The sequence below is a fragment of the Ranitomeya imitator genome, chromosome 1 (assembly GCF_032444005.1).
Source record: "Ranitomeya imitator isolate aRanImi1 chromosome 1, aRanImi1.pri, whole genome shotgun sequence".
NCBI lineage: Eukaryota > Metazoa > Chordata > Amphibia > Anura > Dendrobatidae > Ranitomeya > Ranitomeya imitator.
In genome coordinates, this window is record NC_091282.1 from 150,153,002 (window position 1) to 150,174,452 (window position 21,451).

At 42.9% G+C, this 21,451-nt stretch overlaps 1 protein-coding gene across 1 annotated transcript in view; it reads left to right on the forward strand.

Annotated features, from left to right (window-relative positions):
• The window catches only part of ADGRV1 (adhesion G protein-coupled receptor V1), a 753,646-nt gene that overhangs the window by 333,588 nt on the left and 398,607 nt on the right, over positions 1 to 21,451 (forward strand). Inside the window, exons 59-62 of the mRNA XM_069745343.1 lie at positions 4,314 to 4,478; positions 7,973 to 8,090; positions 13,945 to 14,068; positions 16,513 to 16,651. Coding sequence (XP_069601444.1) covers positions 4,314 to 4,478; positions 7,973 to 8,090; positions 13,945 to 14,068; positions 16,513 to 16,651 — 546 coding nt within the window. The remainder of the gene's footprint in view (positions 1 to 4,313; positions 4,479 to 7,972; positions 8,091 to 13,944; positions 14,069 to 16,512; positions 16,652 to 21,451) is intronic.

Genomic DNA, 21,451 nt, shown 5'->3' on the forward strand with positions numbered 1-21,451 from the left:
GACTTCCCAGCCCTCCGCCTCCAAAACCAACTTCTCCACCATTACAGAAGATCAACTCTCCACTCTACTCTCAAGATCACATCTCACCACCTGTGCACTTGACCCACTCCCATCCCACTTCATCCCAAACCTCACTACAGTCTTCATTCCAACCCTAACCCATCTCTTCAACCTATCACTAACAACTGGTGTTTTCCCCTCAAGCTTTAAACATGCCTACATCACACCTATCCTCAAAAAGCCTTCTCTTGACCCATCCTCTGTATCTAGCTATCGCCCTATATCACTTCTCCCCTATACCTCCAAACTACTGGAACAACATGTCTACCTTGAACTGTCCTCCCATCTCTCTTCTTGCTCCCTCTTTGACCGCTTACAATTTGGCTTCCGGTCACACCATTCCACTGAAACTGCCCTAACTAAGGTCACCAATGACCTCTTAACCGCCAAGAGCAAGCGACACTACTCTGTCCTCCTCCTCCTCAACCTGTCGGCTGCCTTTGACACAGTGGACCATTCCCTATTATTACAGACTCTCTCATCCCTTGGCATCACAGACTTGGCCCTATCCTGGATCTCATCATACCTAACAGACCGGACATTCAGCGTCTCCCACTCACACACCACTTCCTCACCTCACCCACTATCTGTCGGAGTCCCACAAGGTTCAGTCCTAGGGCCCCTACTCTTCTCCATTTACACCTTTGGCCTGGGACAGCTCATAGAATCTCATGGCTTTCAGTATCACCTCTATGCTGATGACACACAGATCTACATCTCTGGACCTGATATCACCTCCCTACTAACCAGAATCCCTCAATGTCTGTCCACTATTTCATCCTTCTTCTCCGCTAGATTTCTGAAACTTAACATGAACAAAACAGAATTCATCATCTTTCCCCCATCTCATGCGACCCCCCCAACAAACCTATCCATTACAGTAAATGGCTGCCCACTCTCCCCAGTCCCACAAGCTCGCTGCCTCGGGGTAATCCTTGACGCTGATCTCTCCTTCAAACCACATATCCAAGCCCTTTCCACTTCCTGCCGACTTCAACTCAAAAATATTTCACGAATCCGTGCATTCCTCAACCAAGAATCTTCAAAACCCTAGTGCACGCCCTCATCATCTCTCGCCTTGACTACTGCAACCTCCTGCTCTGTGGCCTCTAGCACTCTCACACCCCTCCAATCTATTCTAAACTCTGCTGCCCGACTAATCCACCTGTCCCCCCGCTATTCCCCAGCCTCTCCCCTCTGTCAATCCCTTCACTGGCTCCCCATTGCCCAGAGACTCCAGTACAAACCCTAACCATGACATACAAAGCCATCCACAACCTGTCTCCTCCATACATCTGTGACCTCGTCTCCCGGTACTTACCTACACGCAACCTCCGATCCTCACAAGATCTCCTTCTCTACTCCCCTCTTATCTCCTCTTCCCACAGTCGTATACAAGATTTCTCTTGCGTATCACCCCTACTCTGGAACCCTCTACCACAACACATCAGACTCTCGCATACCATCGAAACCTTCAAAAAGAGCCTGAAAGCCCACCTCTTCCGACAAACCTACAACCTGCAGTAACCACCAATCGACCAAACCGCTGCATGACCAGCTCTATCCTCACCTACTGTATTCTCACCCATCCCTTGTAGATTGTGAGCCTTCGTGGGCAGGGTCCTCTCTCCTGTACCAGTTATGACTTGTATTGTTTAAGATTATTGTACTTGTTTTTATTATGTATACCCCTCCTCACATGTAAAACGCCATGGAATAAATGGCGCTATAACAATAAATAGTAATAATAATGATAATAATAATAATTTGCCAAACCTGGTGTTCTGTGGCAAATGCCAAGCATCCTGCACAGTGTTGGGCTATGAGCACAACCCCATCTGTGGACGTCGGGCGCTCAGACCATCCTCATGGAGTCGGTTTCTAACCGTTTGTGCAGACACATGCACATTTGTTGCCTGCTAAAGAACATTTTGCAGGTGTCTGGTAGTGCTCCTCCTGTTCGTCCTTGCACAAAGGCCGAGGTAGCGGTCCTGCTGCTGGGTTGTTGCCCTCCTACGGCCCTCTCCATGTCTCCTGGTGTTCTGGCCTGTCTCCTGGTAGTGCCTCCAGCCTCTAGACACTACGCTGACAGACACAGCAAACCTTCTTGCCATAGCATGCATTGATGTGCCATCCTGGATGAGCTGCACTACCTGAGGCTCTTGTGTGGGTTGTAGAGTCCGTCTCCTGCTACCACATCTGTGAAAGCACAACCAACATTCAAAAGTGACCAAAACATCAGCCAGAAAGCATTGGAACTGAGATGTGGTCTGTGGTCCCCACCTGCAGAACCACTCCTTTATTGAGGGTGTCTTGATAATTGCCAATAATTTCCATCTGTTGTCTATTCCAGTTGCACAACAGCATGTGAAATTGATTGTCAATCAGTGTTGCTTCCTAAGTGGACAGTTTGATTTCACAGAAGTTTGATTTACTTGGAGTTATATTCTGTTGTTTAAGTGTTGCCTTTATTTTTTTGAGCAGTGTATCTAATATATAATTGCCTAGAATACTACTTCCTGCAATTTGTGCCAACTTCCTGTCCGGAGCTAATGTCCGGAGCTAATGTCCGGAGATAAGTGACGTCATCAGTGTCCAGTGTCTGATTGGTTGCCGCCTGCTGCGAGCGACCAATCAGAAACGTGTTGTACTGTGACACACTCCGCCCGCCATTTTGGTGTGATTTTTGAATTTTTACCTCACAGCAAGTTTCTACTGCGTGGAGGCGGGCCCAGTGACGTTGCTCTTCAAGCTCCTGCCGAATTTCAAGTATATATGGATTCTAGACTCCCGATTCTTTAGAATCGGGCTGCCATCTAGTCTAATATATAATTGCCTAGAATACTACTTCCTGCAATTTGTGCCAACTTCCGTGGCTTTGTCCGGAGCTAATGTCCGGAGCTAATGTCCGGAGCTAATGTCCGGAGATTAATTGCCTAGAATACTACTTCCTGCAATTTGTGCCAACTTCCGTGGCTTTGTCCGGAGCTAATGTCCGGAGCTAATGTGCGGAGATAATGTCCGGAGATAATGTCCGGAGCTAATGTCCGGAGCTAATGTCCGGAGCTAATGTCCGGAGATAAGTGACGTCAACAGTGTCCAGTGTCTGATTGGTTGCCGCCTGCTGCGAGCGACCAATCAGAAACGTGCCGTACTGTGACACACTCCGCCCGCCATTTTGGTGTGATTTTTGAATTTTTACCTCACAGCAAGTTTCTACTGCGTGGAGGCGGGCCCAGTGACGTTGCTCTTCAAGCTCCTGCCGAATTTCAAGTATATATGGATTCTAGACTCCCGATTCTTTAGAATCGGGCTGCCATCTAGTCTAATATATAATTGCCTAGAATACTACTTCCTGCAATTTGTGCCAACTTCCGTGGCTTTGTCCGGAGCTAATGTCCGGAGCTAATGTCCGGAGCTAATGTCCGGAGATTAATTGCCTAGAATACTACTTCCTGCAATTTGTGCCAACTTCCGTGGCTTTGTCCGGAGCTAATGTCCGGAGCTAATGTGCGGAGATAATGTCCGGAGATAATGTCCGGAGCTAATGTCCGGAGCTAATGTCCGGAGATAAGTGACGTCAACAGTGTCCAGTGTCTGATTGGTTGCCGCCTGCTGCGAGCGACCAATCAGAAACGTGCCGTACTGTGACACACTCCGCCCGCCATTTTGGTGTGATTTTTGAATTTTTACCTCACAGCAAGTTTCTACTGCGTGGAGGCGGGCCCAGTGACGTTGCTCTTCAAGCTCCTGCCGAATTTCGTTAAAAAAATGATAATACCATTTACCAAAACTATATATATTTAGTTGTGAAGTGGTTCAGTGACATTTTCACACCAATTTTGAACTTTTGTTTGGTGTTTTCTCCATATACTGCCTATTATTTTTGTTCTTTCTTACTATTATTTATTAATTGTATTATTCTTACATTTGAATAAATAAAGTACCGTATATATGGATTCTAGACTCCCGATTCTTTAGAATCGGGCTGCCATCTAGTATACATATCAATGCATACATGCAGAAAACGAAAGATACTTTGAATAACTCTGTAAAAAAAAGAAGTCTATTCTACAACACCTTTGAGGTTGCACTGAACCAAAATATAGTGGCTCAATTTGGTCTCCTAATGCATGACCATAACATAAAATATACATTTCAGAAGTATACTACTGTAAATGGTGCAGGGATTTCAGCCCTAACTATACATCAAACATTATGCTACATATTCATGTTTTCGTCTCATTTTTAAGGTTTTGGTTTCTGAACCTCAGAAAATAGGAGATCCAGCTGGTGAAGTGTCTCTGACCGTGGTGCGGAGTCTAGGCGGTCATGGGGCCGTCAAAATCATTTGGATTGTAGAAGAAGCCGCACAATATGACCTGAGCCCATTAAATGGCACTCTTATCTTTAATGAGGTGAGCAATTTGTAGGCATTGTAAATACTGCTCTCACTGTATGAGATGTGATGTTACAGACTACTAATGCACTGATCCGCCTGGCAGAGAAAAAATGATGAATGAGAGGACGAGGCTCCTTCTCACACAGCCTCTATTGTCGCACAATACGATTACATAAGCACTTAATAGTTCATGTAACACTTTGTGCTTTCACTCCTTGTTATATAAAGTGAAACCTGCTTAATTCATTTCCTTTCAGTCTTTATTCACTGTACCCACTTATTTTAGAATGGAAATGATGACGTGTAGAAATCTGCTGCCGGTCAGTCTGTCCTGAAAACTTGTTCCTATAGTTTGTTCAACTAGTCATCATGAGCAAATTTAATAAAATACAGCTTCTAGCACAGAACGGCTTATTTCTGATTTTCGGTTGTGGCTGCCCCAGAGACTATTAGTGCATAACTGCTGGGAGCAGCGCTGCGCTGAAAACAACTCTTCCAGGGTGTTGATTGATATCAGAATTGTTTAAATGAATCTATTTCTCTTATGGCGCTCCAGAGCTAATGGTTTAATGCACAGAGGAAGGATATAGACACAAGAGAGTCCGTCAGAACACAGGTCCCCCCCCCATGGATCTCAAGACCTGACCTCAACAGCCTCATAGGCATACAGTTGTGGAAAAAAGTGTTTGCCTCCTTCCTGATTTCCTATTCTGTTACTTAATGACCAAGCCAATTTTTACAATTCTGAGTCTCTGACCACTGTCACTTAATTGAGGTTATAGCTCTGCAACGCTTCAAACTTTTCAAACTTTTAATTTTTGTACCCTTAAATCAGAGAGATGTGTCACACAAAATAGTTAATAAATAACATTTTCCACATGTCTACTTTACATCAGCACAATTTTAGAAACATCTTTTTTTTGAGCTAGGACGTTAAGGGTTAAAAAATTTACAAAACCATTTTTTAGGGACCACCTCATATTTGTGGTGAGTTTGGGGGGGGGGGGAAGGGGGCAATATAACAGAAAATACCCAAAAGTGACACCATTCTAAAAACTGCACCCCTCAAGGTGCGCAAAACCACATTCAGGAAGTTTATTAACCCTTCAAGTGCTTCACGAGAACTAAAGCAATGTGGAAGGAATAAATGAACATTTTACTTTTTTCACAAAACATTTACTTTGCAACCAATTTTTTTTATTTTCACAAGGGTATCAGGAGAAAATGTACCACAAAATTTGTTGTCCAATTTCTCCTGAGTACGCTGATAACCAGTATGTGGGGGAAAGCCACTGTTTGGGTGCATGGCAGGGCTCAGAAGGTAGGGAGCACCGTTTGACTTTTTTAATGCAGAATTGTCTGGAAACAATGGTGGCACCATGTCACGCTTAGAGACCTCCTGATGTACCTACACAGTGGAACACCCCCAATTCTAACCCCAACACACCTAACCCTAATCCTAACCCTAACCACAACCCTAACCCAACACATGCCTAACTCTAATCTCAACCCTAACCATAACCCTAACCCCAACCCTAACACACCCCTAACCGTAATCCCAACCATAACCACAACCCTAGCTCAACCCTAACTTTAGCCCAAGCCTAACCCTAGCCACAAACCTAGCCCAACCCTAACCCTAGCTTTAGCCCAACCCTAACTTTAGCCCAACCCTAACTTTAGCCCAACTCTATTTTTAGTCCAACTCTAACCCTAATGGATAAATGGAAATACATATATATATTTTTATGTCATTATTTTTACCTAACTAAGGGGGTGATAATGGAGGTTAGGATTGGGGCTAGTAATACAGCTAGGGTTACAGTAGGGTAAGGGTTGGGGATTTTTCCATCAGATGTTTGACAACCATGTAGATGTCACCCCTGTGGTTGCCTCAACCCCCCTTCACCTGTGATTATGACAGATGCATCTAGGAGGAAGTTTTTCCGTTTGCCTTTTTGAATGCAAAATTATCTGGAAACAATGGTGGCACCATGTCACGTTTGGAGACGTTTGGAACCCCAACACAAACGTAACCCTAATCCCAACCCTAACCACAACCCTAACCTCAACACATGCCAAACCCTAATCCCAACCCTAACCATAACCCAAACCACAAGCCTAACACACACCTAACCGTAATCCCAACCCTAACCATAATCCCAACCATAACCACAACCCTAACCCAACCCTAACTTTAGCCCAACCCTAACTTTAGCCCAACCCTAACCCTAGCCACAACCCTAGCCCAACCCTAACCCTAGCTTTAGCCCAACCCTCACCCTAGCTTTAGCCCAACCCTAACTTTAGCCCAACCCTAACTTTAGCCCAACCTTAACTTTAGCCCAACCCTAACTTTAGGCCAACTCTATTTTTAGTCCAACTCTAACCCTAATGGATAAATGGAATTAAATATATATTTTTTATTTCATTATTTTTACCTAACTAAAGGGGTGATAATGGGGGATAGGGTTAGGGTTGGTGCTAGAGTAACAGTAGGGTTAGAGTTGGGGCAAGGGTTAGGGTTGGGGCTAGAATTTGGGTTGGGTCTAGAGTTAGGGTTGGGGTTAGGGTTGTGTTGGGGATTTTTCCATCAAAGCTACAGATGTTTGGCAACCATGTAGATGTCACTCCTGTGGTTGCCTTGACACCCCCCCCCCCCCTCGTAATTATGACAGATGCATCTGGGAGGGACTTTTTCCATCAACGTTGCGCATGTTCAGCAACCGTCCAGGTGTCACCCCTGTGGTTGCCTCGACCCCCGTGATGTCGTATAGGTGATCATGACAGATGCATCCAGGAGGGATTAAGTGTGACAAACATGAAAAAGAATAGGAAATCAGAAAGGGGCAAACACTTTTTCATGCAACTGTATATGAGTCCGTTAAAGTTGGTTCAGTTGCTCCACAGCCAATCCGGACATTGTGGCCCGTACTCAGCCAATATAAGTAGTGGTGAAGTGTTGGACATGTGAAAAATAATGTTATCTGTCTTTTGCTGATTTATGACCCAAATCAATGTTCAGCTCAACTTTGATGGGGTTTGTCATCATAAATCCGGTGAGAAGAGTTCAGTAAGAAGCTGATAAAAGTCATACAAACTCCCCATCAGAATGAGATCACTGACAGAGTCTTAGGTAACTGTGCAGCTAGCAGTGTGAAGGGAAATAAAAAGCCTATAAAACCCAAACGGTGCAAAATGTTAACATTTTTGATTACGCTCAATTGCAAAAGTTATTTTTAGACCTAAATACATGCATGTAAAAGAGAAAAAAATGTCCCAAAGGTGTCCATATTCATTAAAAATGGTTGCTATACTAAAAATCTTCGAAGGCCAAGACTACAGAGAAACATCTAATTATTATATTCCAGGGTTTGGAGCCCTGGTCCCGAGATTGATTTGGGATTAAAACTTCAAGCTTTACTACATTTTTAATTTGTTATAATTTATGTTCTATTAATATATTTTCTCTTCTCTTCAATTGTTATATTATTCATATTTTATTTCCAGAGTGATATAAAAAAGACATTCACAATCCAAGCTGTACAAGATGGCCTACTTGAGGGAGAAGAGACCTTCACAGTTCAGCTGGTGTCAGTAGAGTACTCCGTCATCTCTCCAGTAGATGGTATGGCTCATTCACACTGCTGAGGTGTATGGAGCTGTAATATAACTTCTAACGACCTGTCTGAACTTCCTATACACTGCAGCACACTGTACGGAGACGCCATACATCTACTCACAACTCTTTAAGCAATTTGAAGATCAAATGATCTCTAAAAGGCCTAAAGTTAAAGCATTTAAAGCACAAAATGTATATATTTTCATCTTTTTACATTTTAAAAAGTACAAGAAGAAAAATGGGTCAATGCAAACGTTTGGTCACCCCATATGCTTAGTACATAGTAGCACCCCCTTTTAAAAGTGTCACAGCTCGTAAACGCTTTTTGTAGCCAGCCCAGAGTCTTTCAGTTCCTGTTTGAGGGATTTTAATCCATTCTTCCTTGGAAAATTCTTCCAGTTCTGTGAGATTCCTGGATCGTCTTGCATGCACTGCCATTTTGATGTCTAGTCACATTTTTTATATATATTATATCTACTATATAAAGCTGAATGTGTGTGTGTGTGTATGTGTATGTCCGGGATTGACATCTGCACCGTCGCAGCTACAGCCACAAAATTTTGCACAGTCACACGTCTGGACCCCGAGAGCGTCATAGGCTACATTGTGAGGTGAAATTTTAACCCCGCGCTTTTCAATTCACCAAACAATTTTGCCCCTATCTACATAATGGGGAAAAGTTAAAGGAAAAGTGTTGGAGGCAAATTGACAGCTGCCAGATGTGAACAAGGGGGACTTAAAGAGTGAGAGCGATGGCGCCAACGAGTATATACCGTACAGTTGCTAAGGTGGGGCTCCGACATGGGATACTCACCACACACGGGGATATGAACACACACACAAAATGCGCCACACACTACCACGTGCTTGAACACATATTACCCTCAGCACACATTTCACCACACATACACCAACCTCGCCACATAAAAGTCGAAACACAAAAGTCGCCGCTCAAAACTCGCCACGCGCAAAACTCGCCACATGCAAAAACTAGGCTCACGCAAAACTCGCCACAAGTGCAAAACTCACCTCATGGAAAACTCGCCACATGCAAAACTTGCACACGCGCAAAAATTGCCACATGCACAAAAGTTGCAACACATGCAAAAGTTGCCTCACACAAAACTTGCACATACTCAAAAGGCACCACACATAAAACTCGCCATGCACAAAACTCGCCATGCGCAAAACTTGCTGCACACAACTTGCTACACTAACCTGTCACATGCAACTCGACACACAAAAAGTTGCTAGACGCATGTTGCCACACAAAACTCATCTCACAAAAGTCGCTACATGCATGTCGCCACACGCAACTCAACACACACAACTTGACAAACGAAACTCGCCCTAAAACACACACAAGTCTGGTATTATCCTTCAAAAATAAAAATCTGATTAATAAGCAGACAAACTACAAGAGCAACAAATGTACCATATAGGAAATACAGCAGCTGTCAGTCACATGACCTGTCTAATATGTGTATGTGTGAGCTAATATATACTGCCAGGGGGAGGGCTTCCTGTTGGCTGGGGATTTATCAGGCTGCCAATTTAGCTTACAAATACTGAGGTAAAAATACTGAGCAAATAACCTGTGAACGAGGTCTAATACAGGAGGAGATGACACAGGTATATACTATATACAGGGGAGATGACACACAGGTATATACTATATAGAGGAGGAGATGACATACAGGTACATACTATATACAGGAGGAGATGACATACAGGTATATACTATATACAGGAGGAGATGACACACAGGTATATGCTATATATAGAAGATGACATACAGGTATATACTATATACAGGAGGAATTACACACAGATATATACTATATACAGGGGAGATGACACACAGGTATATACTATATACAGGAGGAGATGACATACAGGTATATACTATATATAGAAGGAGATGACATACAGGTATATACTATATATAGGAGGAGATGACATACAAGTATATACTATATACAGGGGAGATGACACACAGCAGGTATATACTATATACAGGGGAGATGACATACAGGTATATACTATATACAGGAGATGACATACAGGTGTATACTATATATAAGGGAGATGACAAACATGTATATACTGAGGTGAAAATGAAAAGGTGTGAGTTCAAAATGAGAGGAGTGAGGGAAAATAGTGGAGTGATCGGAAAATGACAGATGTGAGGTCGAAATGACAAGTGTTAGGGAGGAATGAGAGGAGTGAGGGAGAAAATGAGAGATGTGAGGGGGAAAATGAAAGATGTGATTGGGAAAATGAGAGGCGTGATGGGAAAATAAGAGAAGTGACGTGCTATAACTAACCACAGATATTTACTATGCCCAGGCAACGCCGGGCTCTTCAGCTAGTATATATATAATGATGTTCAGATCAGGGGACTGCGAGGGCCATTGTAAAACCTTCAGCTTGTGCCTTTTGAGGTAGTCTATTGTGGATTTTAACATGTATTTAGGATTATTATTAGTGATGAGCGAATATACTCGTTACTTAAGATTTCCCGAGCACGCTCAGGTGTCCTCCGAGTATTTTTTAGTGCTCGGAGATTTAGTTTTCTTCACCGCAGCTGATGATTTACATCTGTTAGCCAGCATATGTACTTGTTGGAGTTGCCTGGTTGCTAGGGAATCCCCACATGTACTTATGCTGGCTAACAGATGTAAATCATTCAGCTGCGGTGAAGGAAACTAAATCTCCGAGCACTAAAAAATACTCGGAGGACACCTGAGCGTGCTCGGGAAATCTCAAGTAACGAGAATATTCGCTCATCACTAATTATTATCCATTTGTAGAAGCCATTATCTTTTAAACTTTATCTTTTTTACATATGGTGTTATGTTTGCATCAAGAATTTGTTGAAATTTAATTGAATACATTCTTACCGCTACCCTTGAAATGTTCCCTGTGCCATTGGCTACAACACAACCCCAAAGCATGATTGATCCACAACCATGCTTAATGGCTGGCGAGATGTTCTATTCCTGAAATTCTGTACCCTTTCTTCTCCACACATACCTATGATCATTGTGGTCAAAGAATTCTATTTCACCCTCATCCGTCCACAGGACTTGTTTCAAAAATGCATAAGGATTGTTTAAATATTGCTTTGCATACTTCTGATGTTGAATTTTATGGTGAGAACGCAGGAGAGGTTTTCTTCTGATGACTTTTCCATTAAGGCCATATTTGTGCAGGTGTCTCAGAACAGTAGAACAATGTAGTACAACTCCAGACTCTGCTAAAGCTTTCTGAAGGCCTCTTGCAGTCAAGCTGTGATTCTGATCTGCCTTTCTAGCAACCCTACAAGCAGCTCTCACTGAAATTTTTCTTCCAGACCTGATCTTGACTTCCACTGTTCCCGATAATTGCCATTTCTTAATTACATTTCGAGCTGAGAAAAGCGCACCTTGAAAACACTTTGCTATCTTCTTATAGTCTTCTCCTGCTTTGTGAGCCTCCACAATTCTCATTTTCAGAGTCCTAGGCAGCTGCTTAAAAGAACTCGTGGCTACTGGTTTTTGGCACAAGGTTAGAGGAGGTTGGATTTTTATAAATCAAAGTTATCTGTGCACACAAATCTCCAAGGGTGCCCAAACTTTTGCAACTGCCCATTTTCCCTTTTGTAATTTTTAAAATGTAAAAAATTTAAATAATTTTTTTTTTTACAAAATACAAAGGAAATGTGCCCTCTTTAACTTTAGCCCTTTTAGAGATCATTTCATCTTCAACTTGCTTAATTGTTCACAATAACAGTAATTTTGACCAGGGGTGCCCAAACGTTTACATGCCACTGCATGTATTATGCATTATGCCACTGCATGCATTATATGCATCTGAAGAAGATCAATGTGACCAAAATGTTATGTGGTTTTCTGTGGGATTCCATTTACTATATCATATTTATATTGTTCTTTAAATGAGTGCCAAGTTCTTCATTACTTGTTGTATAAGGGGTGGGACCCTAGTTGTGCACGAATAGCACTGGAGAGCCTTGTTTTTTATATATGTCCTGTAGTGATAATCTCCTGCTGATAAAACACTGATTGTATTGAAACATTTAAACACAGCCCAGTACGTGATCAGGAGGTCATGCTGCTCTCATATTACATAGCAAACACCTGCTGACAGATTCCCTTTAGAGGGGGTTTTCAGTTAAGTTATCACCTATCTGCAGGATAACTTATAGATTAGTGGGCGTCTGACCGCCTGTACCCTCACTGATTGTCAGAACAGGACATTTTTACCCCTGTTAGAGTGGTGCAGGAGTGCACATTCTGCTCGATTGATTCCATACAGGACTGCTGGGAAAAGTCAAGTACTGTCCTCAGCAGTCCCATAAAGAATGAATAGAGCTGCAGCCGCCTTTCTAATGTCGGTAAAAGTTTCCCATTCTGCTGATCATTCTGGGTCCAAGCAGTCAAACCTTCACGAATATATACATTGTCATGACTTGTCTTCTCCAGACATCCCCTTTAATTCAATAATAAGGCAAACTGTTTAGAGTACACATGCGACATTATGGAATAGCTGCAATAAGTGTTTCCAGGTTGTAGTACAGCGGGGTTGGTGCAGTGTGACATCGTCAGGGACCACAGGAAAGTTCAAAGCAAATATCTTTTAATGTCCAAAAACTCACAAAAGAAACAGCACTCGGAATCCTCTAGATCGCAGCTGGGTGTCAAAACAGACCTAATCCGAGACCGGTGGCCATGGACAACTGCAGCACAGTGTCACACTGAGGGGCGCTAGGCCTTTTGGCTATGCTTGGCTCCATGTTATGTCACACAGGATGAGTTTTGCAGAGTCATGTGCTCTGCAAGTTTGCAAACCAATGCTGACACACCCAAACCCTTATTGCAGGGTTTTTAAATGGAATCTATGGCCATGGGCCACTTGTAAGACCCGGCCTGGAGGGAGCGAACTGCCCCACCACCATCCTGTAGTTCACTCGAAAAATAGAAGCCCATATCTGGTTTTCTTAAATCCACCTTGGGCACATAGCCTGCCCAAGACCAAATGTATTTTTATTTTGCACTGCAACCACAGCTATATCTGTGACTACAATGCCCTCTCACAGCCTCAATATGCTTCTGTCCACATCCTGGGGGACACATAGCGACCCACGCTCATAACACCTGTCACTGCCTCACAGGGTGAACAACCATTTTTCTGTGCTGCAGAAAGAATTTTAGAGTATTTTCTTGACTGATCAATAGACATTAAGATACCATTTATACACTGGCACAGGCGGCCATACAGACGTGCCTGCGATATGTTCACATGCAGGCATGACAATGTAGACTTACAAGTGATGGCTTGTGAAGTGCTAAATATTTTGTTGAGCGTTCCCATAAAATTCTCCCTAATATTATAAAGATCAATCTAAATTTCTTGCAGAAAAATATTATATAATAAATACATTTTGCTTCGGATCTTGAAAAAGAAGGTGGCACTCACCATTAAAATACTTTTATTTAATCTGTTAAACCTGGAGCTGGGGAGAAGTGTGGAGTGCCGGAATGGCAGTTTATATAGGATTGCTCTTCAGCGGGTCCTGACTGTTTGTCCATCATCCGATCATCCTGCTCTCCACACTTCTCCCAGCCCCATGTTTGCTAGCAGATGAAATAAGTCTTTTAACAAGAGCGGTGAGTGCCACCTTCTTTTTCTCTTTTTCGTGAACTAGTATCATGTATTTCTTGGTGAGCACCCCGTCCCTTGTACGTACAGGTGCGGACCTATTTGACTGCACTTGTATAATAGTATTTGATGTTGGTGTCAGATTTGTTCCCTTTTTCCAATACATTTTTTTTTAGAAATCTGTAATACTGCATTTTAGGAGCAGCTTCGATTATCATCTCTGGAGATGTTGGGGCGTCTGGCGTGGTTGGGATAGCACCATCGTCATTTTATATTCTCATCGGTGAACCATTTGGAACCTATAATGGGACTGCCCATATCAGGTATTGTATGGTTGCATCTTAGTACCATCCTTCATGAAGAATCCTATAGCTGGCTGTACCATTTATATAGCAATTTGCTGGATGCATGTTTTCTGTCAGCTCCTGCCCCTCCTCCATGTACATGTACGCTTAGCCCTGTTTGCCCTCCTGGAGGTCATAAGATGGCTCTGACAGCAGTTTATCTCCTTTGAGAACAAAAGGATCGTGCATTTTATAATCTAGCGTGCCTGACCTCCTTTGCCCGAACATCTCATGTCAGGGGAGCGTCAGGACACCCACTTACACATTATACAGTCGCCATTTCCAACTACAATGAATAGGTTTGCAGAGGACAATAAATAATACTATTTATTTCATACCTAAGAATGGAGTCAAGGGGATTACAAGATGGTTCTTAGTGTTAAGGCTGTCACTAGTATCTTTTTAAAATCCTCAAATCTCATAGAAACAAATGTTAGTAGTCTAACGTATGTAGTCTCGAAAGCTTGCAATTTGTTACCATCTTTTCAGTTAGCCATTAAAAGGTATCAACCACTGAGGACTCTCAATTCTAAGTAGTTATCAGTAGAAGTTCTGGAGCAATAATAACAATAATCTTTATTTTTATATAGCGCTAAAATATTCCGCAGCGCTTTACATACCTTATCATCGAAGTCCATGATGGGGCTCACAATCTAGATTCCCTATCAGTATGTCTTTGGAATGTGGGAGGAAACCGGAGAACCCGGAGGAAACCCACGCAACCACGGGGAGAACATTCAAACTCCTTGCAGATGTTGTGCTTGGTGGGATTTGAACCCAGGACCCCAGAGCTAACCACTGAGCCACCGTGCTGCCCAATCAATCACTAGGAAAAGCAAGTACAGGGCTCTAGTGAGTGGGTGCAAATTGATCCATAGGACCTGGTCCATCAGCCATGTCTGTAACCTGTGGCCACTGGATGGAGCAACAAGTACTGCCTCCTACCACCTGTTATTTCTGGCTCTTCTTCTGAGTAGCCGGCCTGGTGCGATGTCATCTGGCAATGTGACTCATGTGACGTTGCGCCAGGCCAACTAATCAAACTAACAGCTGTGGATGGCGTCAGGTAAGAGGTGGACACAGTTTATCGACGTGGCTACTGGATCGGGTCCTGGAAATCGATTCACATCAATTCCAGTGGGCACAAATTACCGGAGAGATACGTGATGTTGTCAGAGACCATATCCAAGGAGAACTACTGGGAACCAAAGGGATGGAGGACTTTGTGCAGCACTATCACCACTTTAGTCTAGGAATGGGTGGGCTCTCAGCAGTTAGGCCTTCTGCTATTACAACTTCTAAGATGTCTGTATGATATGACAGTGAAAAGATGCTGTGTAATACTGGATGTGCTGGGCAGTGTAAGGGGCCCGCTGTAAAAGGGGTTGTAAATGTACCTGACCGGAAACTCTACATGAGCTAGGTGCCCTGTGGAGCTATGCTATATGTACTGAAAAAACATTAAATGGATTGTCCTGGCTTATCAAATGATCATACCCGTTACCCGAACCCATCAGCTGAAATCTACTCTAGCGATTGCAATGTATGTAGTGTAACACGGCAGCCCGGTACATTACTTAAATGGGTATTTTCATCAACTAAACCCTATCCCAATATGTAGTAGGTATAATAATATTAGTAGGTTTAATAATATTAGCAAATACCTGCAATTAGAAATGTAGTATAGTTTTTCTGATTCGCTATGTCGCTTACCCAATGTGCAGAGCATTACAGGACCTTAGGTATCCATGGTTACGACCACTAGCAACTAGCTAACGAACTGTCACTATATCAGTGGTCATACCCATGGATACCTTAAGTCCTGCAATGCTTACACTTGAGGAAAGAGACATAGTGAATCAGAAGAACTATACTATATTTCTAATTGGATGTATTTGCTAATATTATCATTATTACACCTGCTACATATTGGGATTGTATATTGGAGATGGGAATACCCCTGCACCTAATTCCATATTTTCTTTCAGATTTCAGCTGATCGTGGGGGTGCTGGGTGTTGGGCTCTCACCGATCCTATAGATAGGTCTCACCAGTTATGGACAACCCCTTTAATACCAGTTGTACAATTCTGCGATATCGGCCCCCGCACCTGTCATTCAAAACAGAGAAAATGCAAAAGTTAATACTTCTAATTGTTGTTTACACATAAAATCATTTCAGTCTTCTCCTTTTGGGACATTTCCAGACAATATTTACGACAACGTAAAAGCTTATTTTTCCACTGTTACATTAGATCACAATATAAATCTTGGCAACATAAATCTTGTTTTCCGTGGGATAATGAGAGCATTCCAGTATTCAGATTCTGCGCAGTTCATGTGTTTACAGTGCAGACGCACGCTTGGCCTGACTGGTTTACGGAATGGAATAACTGGTTGTGATATTTAATATCTTTCCCATAGTTTGATCCGTGGTCCAGGAATTTTTGGTGACGTAACAGTGTACTGGAACATAACCCCCGCCTACCCGAACGTGTTCCTAGAGACGTCCGGAATGTTGACATTGAGAGACCGGCAGTCCGCTGCCGTAGTCACTATACAGGTAGGGTATATGTTCAGTGGAATAACTATTTATACATATATTATCACTTAGTCCGCGGACCATGATTCTTTTTTCCTAGTTGGTATGGGGGTGATATGACCCCGCACCTGTTAAGCAGGAAGTCTAGCGGTTTGGCACTTGTTGTTCACCCTATGAATATACTCTGTGTTATACTTGCTGCTGGTTTTGTTTTAATATGGACACCAAAGAGTCATGGGACCCCACTATAACCCTTGAGCGCGCTAATATATAACTGTGGGATCTGGGTTCATTGATTGTCCCAAACACTCACCCCTGTTTTGCATCCCCTACACACATGGTTTCCCTTATTCTCTCCTATTTATCTTTATCTATCTGTTTGGAGAGTTAAGAGGGTAAGTGTGAAGGGAAAGTGAGGGTGAGCCGGCGGAAGCGGGGGCGCCATTCTGCAAAACAAATCTAGGGAGCTAACCTCCGCTGCAAGGCAGGGACAATCATTTCAGGGTGAGTGGAGGGCGAGCCAGATCAGGCTTCCACTTTTTTTCGTCCTCTGCCCTTGAAGCATGTTATTTATGTCTGAGTATCCTATATTTTCTTGTATTTTTGTTTTTTTTTTACTCGGGTTGAATTTGATTGTGTCTGTCTGCCTCCAAACCAACACTGACACACCTCCCCCCTCTAGTACAGGGCATTTTATCAGTCACTGCTTCCCTATTCTAATTACAGTCACACCTGTGTCTGCAGTATGCCCTCATGGCCTCACTATGCCTCCGTGCGCATTCTGGAGAGCACAAACAGCGTTCCCTAACTGTAACAGGGGTCACTGCCTCACATATCCTCCCCCCTGTTCAGAAGCAGGCAACCTATTATTGCCCTGTAGCGATGGCAAGTGGCGGTAATGAGGGGTTAATGTCACCTTCCTATTGTAAGTTTACATTAACCCCTTCACGACATATGCCATACAGGTACTGCGCTTGTCGTGTCTCCCCCTTTGATGTGGGCTCCGGCGCTGAGCCCACATCAAAGTCGCGACATGTCAGCTGTTTTGTACAGCTCACATGTGTGCGCAATAGCAGCAGGTGGAATTGCGATCCACCCGCCGCTATTAACTAGTTAAATGCTGCTGTCAAACGCTGACAGCGGCATTTAACTACCGCTTCCAGCCATTTTCCGGGCCGGAAATGCTCGTATCGCTGACCCCCGTCATGTGATCGGGGATCAGCGATGCATCAGCGTAACAACCTGAGGTCTCCTTGAGACCTCTATGGTTGTTGATGCCGGCTTGCTGTGAACGCCACCCTGGGGTCGGCGCTCATGGCAAGCATGTAATTCAGCTGCATAGGAATGATCTGATGATCGCTGCTATGTAAGCTGAGCCGATGCAGTTGTGCCAGCTTCTAGCCTTCCATGGAGGCTATTGAAGTATGGCAAAAGTAAAAAAAAAAATGTTTTAAAAAATATGAAAAAAATAAAGAAGTATAAAAGTTTCAATCACCCCCCTTTTGCCCCATTCAAAATAAAACAGTAAAGGAAAAATCAAACAGACACATATTTGGTATCGCCGCATTCAGATTCGCCTGATCTATCAATAAAAAAAAGGATTAACCTGATCGCTATATGGCGTAGCGAGAAAAAAATTCACAACACCAGAATTACTTTTTTTGGTTGCCATAACATTGCATTAAAATGCAATAACGGGTGATCAAAAGAATGTATCTGCACAAAATTGATATAATTAAAAACGCCAGCTCGGCACGCAAAAAATAAGCCCTCACCCGACCAGAGATCCCGAAAAATGGAAACACTACGGGTATCGGAATATGGCGCAATTTTTTATTTTTTTTAGCAAAGTTTGGAATTTTTTTTCACCACTTAGGTAAAAAATAACCTAGTCATGTTTGGTGTCTATGAACTCGTAATGACGTGGAGAATCATAATGGCAGGTTATATTTAGCATTTATTGAACCTAGCAAAAAGGGCAAACAAAAACAAGTGTTGCACTTTTTTTTCAATTTCACCACACTTGAAATTTTTTTAATGTTTTCAAGTACAAGACATGGTAAAACCAATGGAGTCGTTGAAAAGTAAAACTCGTCCCGCAAAAAATAAGCCCTCACATGGCCATATTGACGGAAGCATAAAAAAGTTATGGCTCTGGGAAGGAGGGGAGCGAAAAACGAAAATGCAAAAATGAAAAAGGGCTACGTCTTGAAGAAGTTAAGCTGGCTTAGTAATGGAGAGATATCAATAAGACATCAATAAGTTTCCCATCTTTATTAGTCTGCCAATCCAAGCTAAGCCCTCGATCTCCTGTAAAAATTATAAACCAACAATATTCCCATACCTGTCCGGCGTACAGTCAGTCCCACGGCGTAATCCATATCTGGGGGATAGACAGTTTACAACCAGGAGCAGTGCTAATGCGACTGCCTCCGGCTGTAAACTACTGGGGAATGAATGATACGCAGTGGACGTAGGCTCAGTAACTAGAAGTGATGTCACTGAGTCTGTGCTCGCTCGCAGGCATGAACTTCTGTGACCTCAGGACTGTGGGAGAATGCAAGTGTTGAGGTCATGGCAGTTCAAGCTCTGTCACAGTGACCTCATGACTTGCATTCTTCCATGGTCCTGAGGTCACAGGAGTTCATGCCAGCGAGCGAGCACAGACTCAGTGACGTCAGTGCTAGTTAGTGAGCCTGTGCCCACTGCGTATCATTCATTCATTCTCCCTTGCTCACTGGCAGAGCAGGGGAGAAGAGATGACAGCCAGCTGCAGCACCACACCCAGAGGGACAGCGCTTACTGTAGCGCTGCTTCCCCTGAAGCCATCCGTGTGGTACTGATGCGGCAGACGGTTGCCGCACGTGTGCCGCATGTAGTACACAGACAGACACATGGACACTGATATCTCCAGGAAATCTCAGGACGTGTGAAACCGGCATAACAGGGTACTTTAAATTGTATATTTTTTAAGAAGCAGGCAACCTGTTTATTTTTTAGGTTTATTTCAAACTCATGTAGTGTACGGATGAAATAAATACCTGGAAAATCTCCGGAAGAATATATATATACATATATATATCTATATCTATCTATCTATATATATATATATATATATATATACACAGTATACAGATATATATATATATATATATATATATATATATATATATACAGTGGGGCAAAAAAGTATTTAGTCAGTCAGCAATAGTGCAAGTTCCACCACTTAAAAAGATGAGAGGCGTCTGTAATTTACATCATAGGTAGACCTCAACTATGGGAGACAAACTGAGAAAAAAAAATCCAGAAAATCATTGTCTGTTTTTTTAACATTTTATTTGCATATTATGGTGGAAAATAAGTATTTGGTCAGAAACAAAATTTCATCTCAATACTTTGTAATATATCCTTTGTTGGCAATGACAGAGGTCAAACGTTTTCTGTAAGTCTTCACAAGGTTGCCACACACTGTTGTTGGTATGTTGGCCCATTCCTCCATGCAGATCTCCTCTAGAGCAGTGATGTTTTTGGCTTTTCGCTTGGCAACACGGACTTTCAACTCCCTCCAAAGGTTTTCTATAGGGTTGAGATCTGGAGACTGGCTAGGCCACTCCAGGACCTTGAAATGCTTCTTACGAAGCCACTCCTTCGTTGCCCTGGCGGCGTGCTTTGGATCATTGTCATGTTGAAAGACCCAGCCACGTTTCATCTTCAATGCCCTTGCTGATGGAAGGAGGTTTGCACTCAAAATCTCATGATACATGGCCCCATTCATTCTTTCATGTACCCGGATCAGTCATCCTGGCCCCTTTGCAGAGAAACAGCCCCAAAGCATGATGTTTCCACCACCATGCTTTACAGTAGGTATGGTGTTTGATGGATGCAACTCAGTATTCTTTTTCCTCCAAACACGACAAGTTATGTTTCTACCAAACAGTTCCAGTTTGGTTTCATCAGACTATAGGACATTCTCCCAAAACTCCTCTGGATCATCCAAATGCTCTCTAGCAAACTTCAGACGGGCCCGGACAAGTACTGGCTTAAGCAGTGGGACACGTCTGGCACTGCAGGATCTGAGTCCATGGTGGCGTAGTGTGTTACTTATGGTAGGCCTTGTTACATTGGTCCCAGCTCTCTGCAGTTCATTCACTAGGTCCCCCCGCGTGGTTCTGGGATTTTTGCTCACCGTTCTTGTGATCATTCTGACCCCACGGGGTGGGATTTTGCGTGGAGCCCCAGATCGAGGGAGATTATCAGTGGTCTTGTATGTCTTCCATTTTCTAATTATTGCTCCCACTGTTGATTTCTTCACTCCAAGCTGGTTGGCTATTGCAGATTCAGTCTTCCCAGCATGGTGCAGGGCTACAATTTTGTTTCTGGTGTCCTTTGACAGCTCTTTGGTCTTCACCATAGTGGAGTTTGGAGTCAGACTGTTTGAGGGTGTGCACAGGTGTCTTTTTATACTGATAACAAGTTTAAACAGGTGCCATTACTACAGGTAATGAGTGGAGGAAAGAGGAGACTCTTAAAGAAGAAGTTACAGGTCTGTGAGAGCCAGAAATCTTGATTGTTTGTTTCTGACCAAATACTTATTTTCCACCATAATATGCAAATAAAATGTTAAAAAAACAGACAATGTGATTTTCTGGATTTTTTTTTCTCAGTTTGTCTCCCATAGTTGAGGTCTACCTATGATGTAAATTACAGACGCCTCTCATCTTTTTAAGTGGTGGAACTTGCACTATTGCTGACTGACTAAATACTTTTTTGCCCCACTGTATATATATATATATATGTATGTATGTATATATATATATATGT